We start from the raw sequence: 13536 nt of genomic DNA, 5'->3' as shown, positions 1-13536 counted from the left end.
TTCCTGACCCAGGGATCGAACCCTAGTCTCCCACATTGCAGGCAGACTCTTTACCCTCTGAGCCACCAGGGAAGCCCCAGAAATGGAAGTATGTAGTAATTCACTTGTGTGCTTGCTTTTAAACCTAGGATCCCACCCTTACTTTTTAAATTTTGTAGCACCACATGGCAGATAGGACCATAGTTCCCTGACCAGGGATTGATCCTGAGCCCCTTGCAGTGAAAGCATGGAGTCCTAACCACTGAACAACCAGGGAATTCTTCTACCTTTACTTTTCAACATCAAAAGATATATTCAATGCTGTTTAATAGACTGAGAAATTATCTGTCAGTATCTGAATATGAATCCAGAAAAGATTTAAAATAAATTTGCACTGTACTATTCACAAGAGTACCTCAATGCCATGTTATTTTTTCCAGTCTGTTAGCTATTGTTTTCTTCCCACTGAAGAAATGCAACTGAATGAATTATATTATTATAGCAATAAATATTAACTCCAATATAAATCTTTTAAATACTTTTCTGTCTTTAAAAATTTTTTAATTATACATCTTGTATTTTAAAAACAATTGTATAAGCTGGAAAGCCAATGTTGCTGCTGCTGCTAAGTCACTTCAGTCGTGTCTGACTCTGTGTGACCCCATAGACGGCAGCCCACCAGGCTCCCCTATCCCTGGGATTCTCCAGCCAAGAACACTGGAGTGGGTTGCCATTTCCTTCTCCAATGCATGAAAGTGAAAAGTGAAAGGGAAGTCGCTCAGTCGTGTCTGACTCTTCACGACCTTATGGACTGCCACCTACCAAGCTCCTCCATCCATGGGATTTTCTAGGCAAGAGTACTGGAGTGCAGTGCCATTGCCTTCTCCAGGAAAGCCATCGTTAAGTATACTTATATCAGTAAATTTTTTAAATGTTTGAGTTTTTATTGAGGTATAATTGACATATGACATTATATTAGTTTCAGGTATACAACATAATGTTTTAATACATGTACATGTTGCAAAATAATCACCACTGTAAGTCTAGTTAACATCCATCACCATACATGTTACAAAATTTTTTTTTAATATTTATGATGAGATCTACTCTCTTAGCAACTTTCAAATATGCAATACAGTATTATTAACTATAGTCACCAGGCTGTGTATTATAGTCCCATAACTTATTTATAGCTAGATGTTTTTACCTTTTGACCTGATCACCCTACATCCAGTTCACCCACTGCTACCCCGCCCCTTTGGCAACCACCAATATATTGTTTGTCTGTAAATACATTGCGTGCTTAGTTGTTCCCAACTCTTTGCGACCCCATGGACTGCAGCCCACCAGGCTCCTCTGTCCATGGGATTTACCAGGAAAGAATACTGGAGTGGGGTGCCATTTCCTCCTCCAGGGGATCTTCCCAATCCAGGGATCGAACTCAGGTCTCCATTTCTGCAGGCAGATTCTTTAGTACTGCCACCAGGGAAGCCCAAATTCAATAAATGGTAACAAAAAAGTGTCCTTATGATACATGCCTAGTAACTCTACATAGGATGGAGACAGAATAGCTTGAGAACTGGGCCTCTGAAACTGGAATCGAAAACTGAAATGCCTACAGTCAAGGCAGATTAGTGTACATGTTAAGTCACTTTAGTTATGTCCAACTCTACAGCACTGTGGACTACAGCCCGCCAGGCTCTTCTGTCCATGGGGATTCTCCAGGCAAGAATACTGCAGTGGGTTGCCATGCCCTCCTCCAGGAGATCTTCCCAACCCAGGGACCAAACCCATGTCTCATATCATCTATATTGGCAGGCAGGTTCTTTACCACTAGCACCACCTGAGGAGCCCCAAGGCAGACAAGTAATATAAATTAATGAAGTAGGCCAGGCACTTTAATCTGTACTGTTTCAAAACAAGCACATAGTAGGTGTAATTTCTATTTCCACAAATACACTCTTGAACCTTTGGCTCTCTTGATTCAGCTTTTATTTTCCTCCTATCCTCTCAACTCTGTTGTTTGGAGTTTTCTTTAACATTTATGTTTATTTATTTGGCTGTGCCGGATCTTTAGGTGTGACATACGAGATCTATCAATAGTTCCCTAACCAGGAATTGAACCTGGGCCCCCTGCATTGGGAGCTCAGAGTCTTAGCCTCTGGACCACCATAAAAGTCCCTCGACTTTGTTTCAAGGAAAACAACACTACAAGCACACTAATGAAGGGCAGACACTCAGTCACATGATTGGAGACACAAAAAATGGTGGAGAACACGACAAAATAACAACTACCCCCGACCTCAGCTCCAGCTGACTGTTACCCTGTGGAGATTCTGGCCCTCCTGGCAAGTTGTGATTTTTTTTTTTTTCCAACTATTGCAAGAAACCCAGTTTCTAATGTGAAATTTCTCAATTTTTATTAAAAAAAAAAGTTATTTGAATGACAGAGCTAGAAAATAAAGCCACCAACTCAAAAAGCATTTTAACAGGGCATAGACTAAATAATCCTAAAGGAAATCAGTCCTAAATAGTCACTGGAAGGACTGATGCTGAAGCTGAAACTCCAATACTGTGGCCACCTGATGCAAAGAACTGACTCATTGGAAAAGACCCTGATGCTGCGAAAGACTGAAGGCCAGAGAAGGGGATGACAGAGGATGAGATGGTTGGATCACATCACCGACTCGATAGACATGAGTTTGAGCAAGCTCTGGCAATTGGTGATGGACAGGGAAGCCTGGTGTGCTGCAGCCTATCGGGTCTCGAAGAGTCAGACACGACTGGGCGACTGAACTGAATTGAACTGATACTAAATAATGCAATCTCTAATGTCCCTCTGGACAATTTCCAGGGACCTTAAATGGTTTTACAGTCTTCTCTACTTCCCCTCGTATCACTGTAGAGTGGGCCCACAGAGCATCTCACGCTGCTGTCCCACCTTCCCTAGACGGAATGTCACACTTCAAGTAAGCAGAATTCAAAGAACAAGTTTCAAGTACTGTGCACAATTACGAGGCACATCTCTGCTCTGAGCTGTGAATGAGAAGGTGGTGGCAGTGAAGCCTAGCTGCCCTGTCTCCTGGTCTCTCCCTTCCCTACCCTTTCCGCTCTTTTTCCTCCCCTTCCTTTCCTTTTGCCTGTCTCTCTCCCTCTGGCGGCAGCCAGCTGACCACACTGGCTGGAGGAAGATGCCTTTCCATCAGGTAGCAGATATAAAAATTACCCCTGGGCTCATCCAGGAGCAAGCCTCCTGAGGCCAAAAATGGGACAACTTCTTGAGGAAACATATTAATCTTGAATTTTTTATTTTCCTCTAAAGCAGGGATCCTTACTTTTTTCAGTGCCATGAACTACAATGGCAGTCTATAGATGGCTACAGCCTCCTTCTCCAAATAATGTTTTTAAATGCATGAAATAAAACATATAAAATTATAACAAAAACCAATTGCCATAAAGTTACAGCAATATTTTCTAAATATGATGTACTATCACATTAAAATACATATGAATACATATAAAAATACATCTCTATCTGATGTAATCTTCTTTATGAACATATGAAACAGTAAGAACGAGTGGCGGCACTAAGAACTATAAGAATACTGAGCAACGCACCAGTGATTTTCTACAAAAACTCTAAGGTGATACGAAAATATTTCAACTTCTATTGATAACTAAGTCACAAGTACAGCCAGTATTAACTATGGTCTTGCCTACATTCAAATGAAAAGAAATGCTACATTTTCATTAGAGAAAATGAAGATGTTTTCTATCTCCATTCAAGTTCACCAGCCCTCTAAATTCTGTGAACCTCAGGTTATGAACCCTTGGTACTAAAAAGATGATCTGGCTCAGATTACCAGGGTTAAAATGCAGATTCCTATTCAGTGTGTGTGTGCACCTGATATTCTGCATTTCTAACAAGCCCCAGGTAATGCTGATATTCTGATCCAGGAACCACGCATTGCAGAGAAAAGGTTCTGAGGCTTATCATGGGAGACCGCAGCCTGGAATGGGGGTGAGAATCAGAGACACACAGATGGTGCTCCCTGACCCTGGGAGTTCCCAGGAATGGCTTCATCCTAAAGGACATGTTTTGTTGTACCACATGCTTCAGTATCTAGTGACAGAAAGGGAGCTTAGAGATCCTGAGTTGCTGGGCACCTTCAGTTTCCCAAAGCACAGAGTGGCAGCTACTGATCAGCTAAACCACTGACCCTTGACAAGTCCCAGTCCTCAAAATATATGCACAAGCACACACACCCATTCACAGAAAACAAAAAGTATTCACAAGCCATAAACATGACTCAACAAGACTGCAAAGGTGAAGTGATCATGCAAAAGGAAAAAACTCACCAAAGTCTCTGAAAGTATTGACATATGAACCTTTGCCATTTTCCTGAGAGCACAGAAAATATATATAATTAAAAACAATATGTAAAATATATAAACATATAATAATAATTATACACACATATAACTCTTCTCTAAACTGGGTTTTATTCTTCAGGCAAACTCAGTTTTCACTAACTTCTAGTGCCCCTGTACTTTTACTTATATATGGAATATATTTTTAAAATGCTAAAACAGGAAAAAGTACAAGTTAACAAACGTCACTGCTATTAGCAGTAAAATAGCCAGAAGTAAGCAAAGTAGCAAGTATATTAAACTAATTTTCCTTGTTCCACCAGAATGGTTTTTATTACCTTTTTTTTTTTTTTTTTTTAAGAAAAAAGAAATCTGGAAACCTGGGGCACTGGGCTACATTTCTTCTTCAGCCTCACTGAAGTTCGTGGATCCCTTTTGCACCATCTCTCTGCATCCAGCACATTCTCAGCTAAACTTAATTCAAAATCCAGCCTGGCATTCCCATCAACCCCACCCTTGTTCTGCAGAGGAGAGCAAAAATTGCAAGTTTCAACCCAGCTACAAAAATCTGCCTGCATTGTCGAAGACCCGGGTTCAAACCCCAGGTCAGGAATATCTCCTGGAGAAGGAAATGGCAACCCACTCCAGTATTCTTGCCTGGAGAATCCCATGGACAGAGGAGCCTGGCGGGCCACAGTCCATGCGGACAGGAGGAAGCCAGTAACACACAGGACTGCTGGACTGCTCTTAGGGTGCCCTCTGCTGGCCACATATGGAAACAAGGGGAAGAAATCTTTCCACACTGATAAAAAAAGCGGGGGCGGGTCATGTAAGACCAAGTATTTGAGGTGATTGCGAAAGAAAAATATTTAAATAAGAACCCCATTCCGGGAGGGATGTTCAAGAGGGAGGAGAATATGTATACCTTTGGCTGATTCATTTTGATGTTTGACAGAAGATGACAAAATTCTGTAAAGCAATTATCCTTCAATTAAATAAATAAATAAAAGGACCCCATCCAGAGGCATCCTGACTATTGAAACAAAAGACCAACCATAGTAAGACTTTAGAAAAACACAAAAGCATCTTCCTTTAAGAATTCTAAAAATGAAAATTAGGAAAAAAAAAAAACAATTTTGGAAGAAAACAAATCTTGTTTTAGCTTGACATTGAAAAAAAATGAGTTAAAGTTTACGTTTTTCAAGTCTTAGCACTTTTGGATTTCATTTGATGATGATGCAAGAAAAGGTGATTGCACAGTTTAGGAGCCCCACGGTAATATTCTAGAAGCCTTTTAAAAGTAAACTGAAACAATAAGGAACTCCTATAATTCGAAAACAAAAACAAAACCCAAACAACCCAATTCAAAATGGGCAAAGGATTTGAACAGACATTTCTCCAAAGAATATGTACAAATGGCCAACAAGCACACGAGAAGACACTCAACATCATTAATCACCAGTGAAATGCAAATCAAAACTACAATATCACTTCACACCCATTGAACAGAGGAGCCTGGCAGGCTACAGTCCATGGGTTCACAAGAGTCAGACATGACTAAGCGACTAAACCACCACCACCTCCTACTACTGCTACCAAAAAAAAGGAAATAACAAGTGAGGGTGTGGATAAATAGGAACCCCCCCAATGTTGGTGGGAATACAAAATGATATCTGTGGTCCATGTGTTATTGTGAAAAATGATGAGGTTTGGAGAGCTTCCAGCTGATGAACATATTGATGTGCCAGGAGGGGTTATGAAAGCGCCAAACCATTTCCAATATACCTTGTCCTATGTATTTCTTCCCTTTGGCTATTCCTGAGTCAAATGCTTTCTAATAAACTGGTAATAGAGAGTAAAGCACTTCCCTGAGCTCTGTGACCCATTCCAACAAATTACTGAACCCAAGGAAGTGGGTATGAAGACTCCAGCTTTCTGGTCAGCTGGTCAGAAGCACTAGTCACAACCTGGGACTTGGGACTGGCATCTGGAGTGGGGGGAAATCTTGGAGGACTGGGCCTTTAGCCTGCGGGGTCTGTGCTAAATCGGGGTGGAGTCAGAATTTAACTGTTGGACCCCTGGTTGGCATCCAGAGAGTTGAAGAATTGCTTAATGTGAGGGAAAGTCCCCACACATTTGGTGTCAGAAGTGTTTTATGTGTAGAGGAAACAGGTTTCCTTTTACCATCCAAAAGAACTGAATGCAGGGTCTCAAAGAAATATTTGTACACCCACATTAATAGCAGCATTATACACAAATAGCCAAGAGGTAAAAGCAGCCCAAGAGACGGATGAATAGAAAAACAAAATGCGGTATATCCATATGATGGAACATTATTCACTCTTAAGAAGAAAGGAAATTCTGACATATGTTACAACAGGGATGAACCTTGAGGACACTATCCTGAGTGAAATAAGCTAGCTGAGAGATAAATACTGTGTGATTCTACTTTTATGCGGTATCTATAATAGTCAAATTCATAGAGACAGAAAACAGAATGGTGGTTGCCAAGGGCTGGGGAAAGGGAGGAATGGGGAGTTATTGTCTAATGGGTATAGAGTTTTGGTTTTGCAAGATGAGAAGGTTCTGGAGATTGGCTACACAACACTGTGAATATACTTAACACTACTAAACTGTACACTTAGAAATGGTTACGCTGATAATTGTATGTTACGTGTATTTTACAATTAATTTTTTTTAAGTAAATTGAAACATGTCAACATAATCATTCTTTCATTTGCTGCCCTGTCCATCTGGTTTGCTGTCCTGTCCATCTGGTTCAGCTTCTATAAACTTAGAAAGTCAGAGCTGGCAGGGATTATAGTTATAAAATGGAATACAGTTCCATTTTACAGATTAAAATATGGAGGCAACCATGGCAAGGTGACTTGTGGAGCTCTCAGTGAGTCAGCAGTGAAGACAAGACTGTAAAGAAGGGCCCCTGCTTCCCAGAGTGGGGCCTTACCTTGCACCACAACCCCTGTGAGGACAGTCCATTTCTAAATGGTGCCGTACAGTGCGTGCGTGCAGTCATGTCAGAATTCTGCAACCCAATGGACTGTAGCCCACCAGGCTCCTCTGTCCATGGGATATCACAGGCAGGAATACTGGAGTGGGTGGCCATTTCCTCCTCAGAGGATCCTTCTAACCCAGGGATCGAACCCACCTTCCTGTGCCTCCTGCATTGGCAGGTGAATTCTTTACCACTGAGACACCTGGGAGGAGACGATAAGAACTGTCATCCAATCCGAGGTTCCTTCCCACACACCATTGGTCTGGGAAGTCAGGCAAGCCCAGGAAAAAAATATATACCTTGGTTAAAGATGCTGTGATCTGAGTTTCAGAGTCCCCTAAACAAACCTAGAAGGAGAAGAGGAGAGAAATACAGCCTACTTAAATGTTGACAAAGCACACTGCCTATTGTGTTTTCCATTGAGTTATTTTGTAATTTTCCCCAACATGAGTCATTTATTACCCTTCAAGGCAGACTGAATAAAATGACTTACTGTTTGCTGCCTGCCTACAATAACATAACAGTATGAGGCATGCATATAAATTACTTTTTATTTTACTTTGATGATTGTGAAGATACCAACCTATAAGATCAAATCAAAGCTAACAACTTTACTGGCAGTTAAGTGGTTGATTTTACTACAATGAAGACATGTCTGCTTAAACCAAAAAAATGTTCTCATTGGCACTTTGCTTTGCCTGGGCCCTTTGAAATCAAGGCCAAGGTGCTGATAAGCACCCTCAACAGCATCGGCCTTTGACCACCTCTGAAGCACTTTGGATACCTGGAAGAGTACACAGGTGTGTGGGCCCCGCAAGTGCCTTGGAAACGATCCCTTTCACCAGTTGTGTGAAAAGAGTCACTTGCAGCTGGTAAGGCTTGCCCGGGCACGTTTCTCAGGGTTGATGATGGCTCCTCGCGCAGCCCGTGAGGTAGATTCGCTTTGCATTTCGCAGACATTCCTGTTGGGCCTCAACCAGAGGGGCGCGTGCCGCAGCCAAAACAGCTGGGAATATTCCCCCTCCCCACAGTCTGGAAGCCAGTCTGCAATTCTGCCCCAGGTTCTAGACCTTCAAATCTTGAGACATGTTTTCTTCATCCACAGGTTGTTTAGGCTTTAATTGGCTGCCTAGAGTTAAAAAGGAATATCTCAAGCCTCCTGCCATGCTGAAAGAAGGAAAAAAAAAGAAAACACAGTAAAAATGAATTCCATAGGTGGTATCCTCAACAGTTATACTCTTGATAAATATAATCAGCCTAATTTTTTTGATACTTTGGCTACTTATTTCTTTTTTCAAATTTTGTTGAAGTATAATTGATTTACAATGCAGTTGGCCTAATGTGAAGGAAATAATCGAACCCCCTGTTTTACTTCCTCAAATATGTGGATTAATTAATGAGAATTAGCCCTCTTATTTACAAATCTTTGGCAGTAGAAAAAGAGCAGGTCAGATCTAATACATAAACTTGGAGAGAAATAAGCACCTGGTTATTATTGGAATAAACGATATACTATTATCCTAAAATGGTGTCCTACCTCTGAGACCCCAAAATGCCTTTCGAAAGTATCTCCCAACATCTTTAACACAAGTGCTTTGATGGAGCACAGATTTAGTGAGGCCCATTCACAAAAGGAAGGCCACAATGTAGGGTCTTTTCTGTGAGGAGGGCACGTGAATTAAATTCAGATCTCGACTCTGAATTTTCATTACACACATCACCATGAGCCACATGAGCAAGTATGTCATAAAGAGATGAACTGAATATTTCAAGTAAAATTTATCCTAGGAATTGTAACATCAAAATACCTCCTGCTCTTTCACTTATAACATATTAATCAGGCTTTTAAAATTCATGTTACTAAAATGAATTCATTTAAAAATCCCACTTACCAAATATTTAACCCTACAAAGTTTAACACAGAGAAAATGTAGTCTCCACCTACTAACATTCCAATGTAGGCCACGGATACATTCTGCAAAAAGAGAGGATTAGTGATCTTAGAAGTAAAAGATTTGGGGGGAAAATACATATATATGGTGGAATCTGAAACAAAATATTTTAGTTACTTTTCAAAGAGATTTGCATATAATAGGGACTCATGGAATATTGAATATGTGAATAAAAACTATAACATATGGCTTTATAAAGAAAATGAAGTAAACTATAGCACTATAATCACAGAACTGCCATAATCCATACCTTCTTCCACATACTATACCAGAAAAAAGATGTAAGAGTTGGGTTGTAATCAGCTTTTCAGATCTCATCTCTTTATCATCACTGGGTAGGGAATTTTAATCATATTAGTCCTAAACGTAAACTGATTAAGACAGCTGACAAATTCTAAGCAGTACTCTGTCCAGTATATTCTCAATGGTCTTTGGGTAGCCAAAAGATAAGTCTACTGATCAGCACTCACTTGTCATAGAAGCTCATGTGAACAGAAACACAAAGCAGCTGCAGAACAGAATTCAGAATACCTCACCCTCCAATTCATTAGTGTGTGTACTCAAATGCTGTACACACACACAGCATATACACCAGTCCCAGAGTTAATCACCTGTAACTGTGTGCAGATCTAGACTGAAAACAGTTCTTTATAAGGATTCCCTTAGTCAGCAATATTCTCCCAGAAAATAAAAATGTAGATCATACTGTATTTTGTCACAGAAATTTGTAATTTTTTCAGCTATTTTACTTGGTTTTCCCATACCATCCCTTCCTTCCATTCCCAATTTAAAAGTTATAGAGGATGAGGTGGTTGGATAGCATCATCAACTCAATGAACATGAATTTGAGCAAACTCCAGGAGATAGTGAAGGACAGGGAAGCCTGGCGTGCTGTAGTCCATGGTGTTGCAAAGAGTCGGACACAACTGAGCAACAGAACAACCTTTAAATTAGCAGGTCTTCCCTTTGTCTTGTGGATTAAAAGATTAGAAAATGTAAGAAGGGATAACCCAGGCATAGCTGAAAATACCACCAGCCTCCATTCTTACTATACCATGGATAATAACAACAATAAAATCAAACAGTCAATTCCCCAATTCGGTTGTTTATTTCAAGGCTTCAACCACTTACCTTGATGGCTCCAACCACCGCCGTCGTCAGGGCTGAATTGTAATAGCTGCACAAAACTGTGGAGTACATCAACAGAAACCTGGGACAAGGAAGCAAACACCTGAGTGTAGAGTCAGCAAGCATTTAAACACAGCTGTTTAAACAAATAAAAAAGAAAAACATACTATGAAGATTTTAAAACCTACATTTCAAAACATCTCCTTATTAACTTCAACTTTTTACAGGAAAATGGTCTAGTTGCACATTGGCCAAACTTTCTACCTTAGGTGTCCTTTTCATTTTATCTGTGCATTTCCCATCAGTATTTCCACAAAAAAGGCCTGAAGACAATAAGATTTTTTAAATGATCTGAACTCTTTCACTTAACAGCTACGTTACAACAACGGTTTTCAATCCTCCCTGTGGATCAGAATCGCTCGATGCACTTTTAACACCGTGATGCCTGACAGACAGTCTCCTTCATCTGGTTTGAGGTGGGGCCCCAGACATGTGCTGTATCAAAGATCTGTGGATGATTCTAACGTGCAGCTAGTTTTGAGGAACACTGGTGTTAGCAGGGAAAGCTGCTGAACAATTGCTAGCTTTGGATTAAGAAGATTTAAATAACGGGTTCCACATGCCTATAATACTCCTGTACCCTACTACCAAAGTTAATTCAACAGGTATTCAGCATTGACCAGTATGTCCGACACTGGTCAACAAAATAACTACAGAATCATGACCAGGCATCAGAGAAGAAAATATATATACACATACACAGAAAAGAATGAAGAATCCAATCAAAAGTAAAGAAATACATTTATTTCATTCAAGTAGTAAAGAAAATTAGGTGTAACCTAAGTGGCGTGCAAAATTTCATCCAGTGGAATCAGAGGATTAAATGTTGAAAGAGGTTATCATCAAAACTGGTTAAGAATGAAACTGGAAAGATACAGAAAACATAAGATGTGTTGGATTTTAAAGCTAAATCCTAGCTTGGGAACTGTACTCTAAGAAAAGGCTTAGGCCCCAGGCATTAGGGAGACTCCCCATGGGGCAATGTACCTGTCAGTTTCAGGTCCAGGTCCAAATTTCTGATTGTTAACAATAGAATCTAGATCACTAACATGCAACACAATAACCATTTTTGCCTGAATATGTTCATTACCAGGGATGATAGAGAAAAAATATTAGAGATAATATACATCAAGTTTTTATACTAAGTTAAGGAACAAACTCAATTACAAATAAATTTTGTAATCTTCAGAATAATGTATGTCTTTGTTATTAAGGTAATTACAATTTGACAAGTGAGAGAATCCAACATCTTGACTTTTGTTGTTTGTATCTGAAATCTGAAATCTATATTCAATTTGCAATTTTCACTTGAAAAGAATACGAAAATCTAAGTCTGTACACAGTATTCTGATGTTTAAAAGGTGATTTACCACATTGCCAAGTTTGGTTTACTAGATTTCAAAGAGTTTCTAGGTTTATAAAACAACCTGGCCCATCAGCTTCTCTAGGTGCTCATAACACCTTGGAATTGCTAGAAGAAAATTAGGTAAATCACATTTGTAAATCACATTTAAGATGTTTATTTTTTTTTAATTCACTAAGTTATGAGACTGATTTACAGTAAGTTGTTTAGGAGATTTCAATTACTAAACTTCACTTAAACCATTAACCAAATAATGAAAGTATTCTTATATTAATACAAAAGTTACTAATTTTTATAAATAAAGCAAGAGTATTCATAAATTGGCTTAAGAAAATCCAAGTTTCTTTTTTAGTTTTAATAAATTCAACATTAATTTATAGTCCCAGGTAGCTAAAAATAATCCAAAGCATGCATAATAAAAAGATTAAAAAATCAACCCGATGTTGTTTGTTGCCTGCTTTTCTGGGCCTGGGTAGTAAGAGCACATAAGCCACAGCATCTGCCCTGGAGGAGCTAAGAGTCTAATAAAATAACAAATCACAACTCCTGGGAGGGGCCCAACCCAGTTTCCAGGACACAGTAAAGCTTCCCGTAGGCTTCCTAAACTGGAGCGCAGCATTATACCCAAGACAACCATGGATGTTCTTTATGTTCCAGTTTTGCTTAAAATTTCCTAATCCAGGGTTCCAAATGTGCAATGTTTTCTTCATTCCAAATTTTAGTGAAACCTCCTTGGCCAATATCCATCTACCATGAATGTGGGCCACTAGGACACTCACCCACCAGCTGGGCTGAGTGAGGGGAGGAGTCCCTGTCTCCAGGCTCCTGGGGGAATCCGAATTAGCAGCAGTTCTCCTAAGTGCCAGATGGCATCTGATACAGGAACAGCCACTCTCTGCAGACAGACAGGCTGCATTTCTTTTGTTGTTGTTGTTCAGTCGCCAAGTTCTGCCTGACTCCTTGTGACCCCGTGGAGGGCAGCATGCCAGGCTTCCCTGTCTATCACTATCTCCCGAAGTTTACTCAAACTCATGTCCATTGAGTCGGTGATGCCATCTAACCATCTCATCCTCTGTCGCCCCCTTCTCCTCCTGCCCTCAATCTTTCCTAGTATCAGGGTCTTTTTCTAGCTTCATATCTGGTGGCCAAAGTAATGGAGCTTCAGCTTCAGTATCAGTCCTTCCAGTGAATATTCAGGGTTTATTTCCTTTAGGATTGACTGGTTTGATCTCCTTGCAGTTCAAGGGACTCTCAAGAGTCTTCTCCAGCACCACAGTTCAAAAGCATCAGTTCTTCGGTGCTCAGCCTTCTTTATGGTCCAACTCTCACATCCATATAGGACTACTGGAAAAACCATAGCTTTGACTAGACAGACCTTTGTCACCAAAGCAGATGTCTCTGCTTTCTAATACACTGCCTAGGTTTGTCATTACTTTTCTTCCACAGAGCAAGCATCTTTTAATTTCATGGCTGCAGTCACCATTCACAGTGATTTTGGAGCCCAAGGAAACAGTCTGTCTCTGTTTCCATCGTTTCCCCATCTAATTCCCATGAAGTGATGGGACTAGATGCCATGATCTTAGTTTCCTGAATGTTGAGTTTTAAGCCAGCTTTTCACTCTCCTCTTTCACCTTCAAGAGGCTTCTTAGTTCCTCTTCGCTTTCTGTCAT

The 13536-nt window shown here is 40.1% G+C and overlaps 2 protein-coding genes across 6 annotated transcripts in view; both read right to left on the bottom strand.

The window, feature by feature from the left end:
- The window catches only part of HSD17B3 (hydroxysteroid 17-beta dehydrogenase 3), a 66267-nt gene extending 58890 nt beyond the window's left edge, over window positions 1–7377 (bottom strand). The window contains exon 1 of the mRNA XM_069575742.1: window positions 7316–7377. The gene's annotated coding sequence lies outside the window, so the exon portion shown is untranslated. The remainder of the gene's footprint in view (window positions 1–7315) is intronic.
- Window positions 7378–7896: 519 nt separating this feature from the next.
- Window positions 7897–13536, bottom strand: part of SLC35D2 (solute carrier family 35 member D2) — a 58506-nt gene continuing 52866 nt past the window's right edge. For all 5 annotated transcript variants that reach the window (XM_069575738.1, XM_069575737.1, XM_069575736.1 and 2 more), the window contains 3 exons: window positions 10447–10525; window positions 9256–9338; window positions 7897–8530 (listed from right to left, as the gene is read on the bottom strand). In XM_069575738.1, the coding sequence (XP_069431839.1) occupies window positions 8474–8530; window positions 9256–9338; window positions 10447–10525 (219 nt within the window). In that variant the 3' untranslated portion in view covers window positions 7897–8473. The remainder of the gene's footprint in view (window positions 8531–9255; window positions 9339–10446; window positions 10526–13536) is intronic.

This window comes from Ovis canadensis, chromosome 2 (genome assembly GCF_042477335.2).
Source record: "Ovis canadensis isolate MfBH-ARS-UI-01 breed Bighorn chromosome 2, ARS-UI_OviCan_v2, whole genome shotgun sequence".
Classification (NCBI taxonomy): Eukaryota; Metazoa; Chordata; class Mammalia; order Artiodactyla; family Bovidae; genus Ovis; species Ovis canadensis.
Note: the sequence above shows the minus strand (reverse complement) of the source record. Positions and strands in the feature narration are given on the sequence as shown.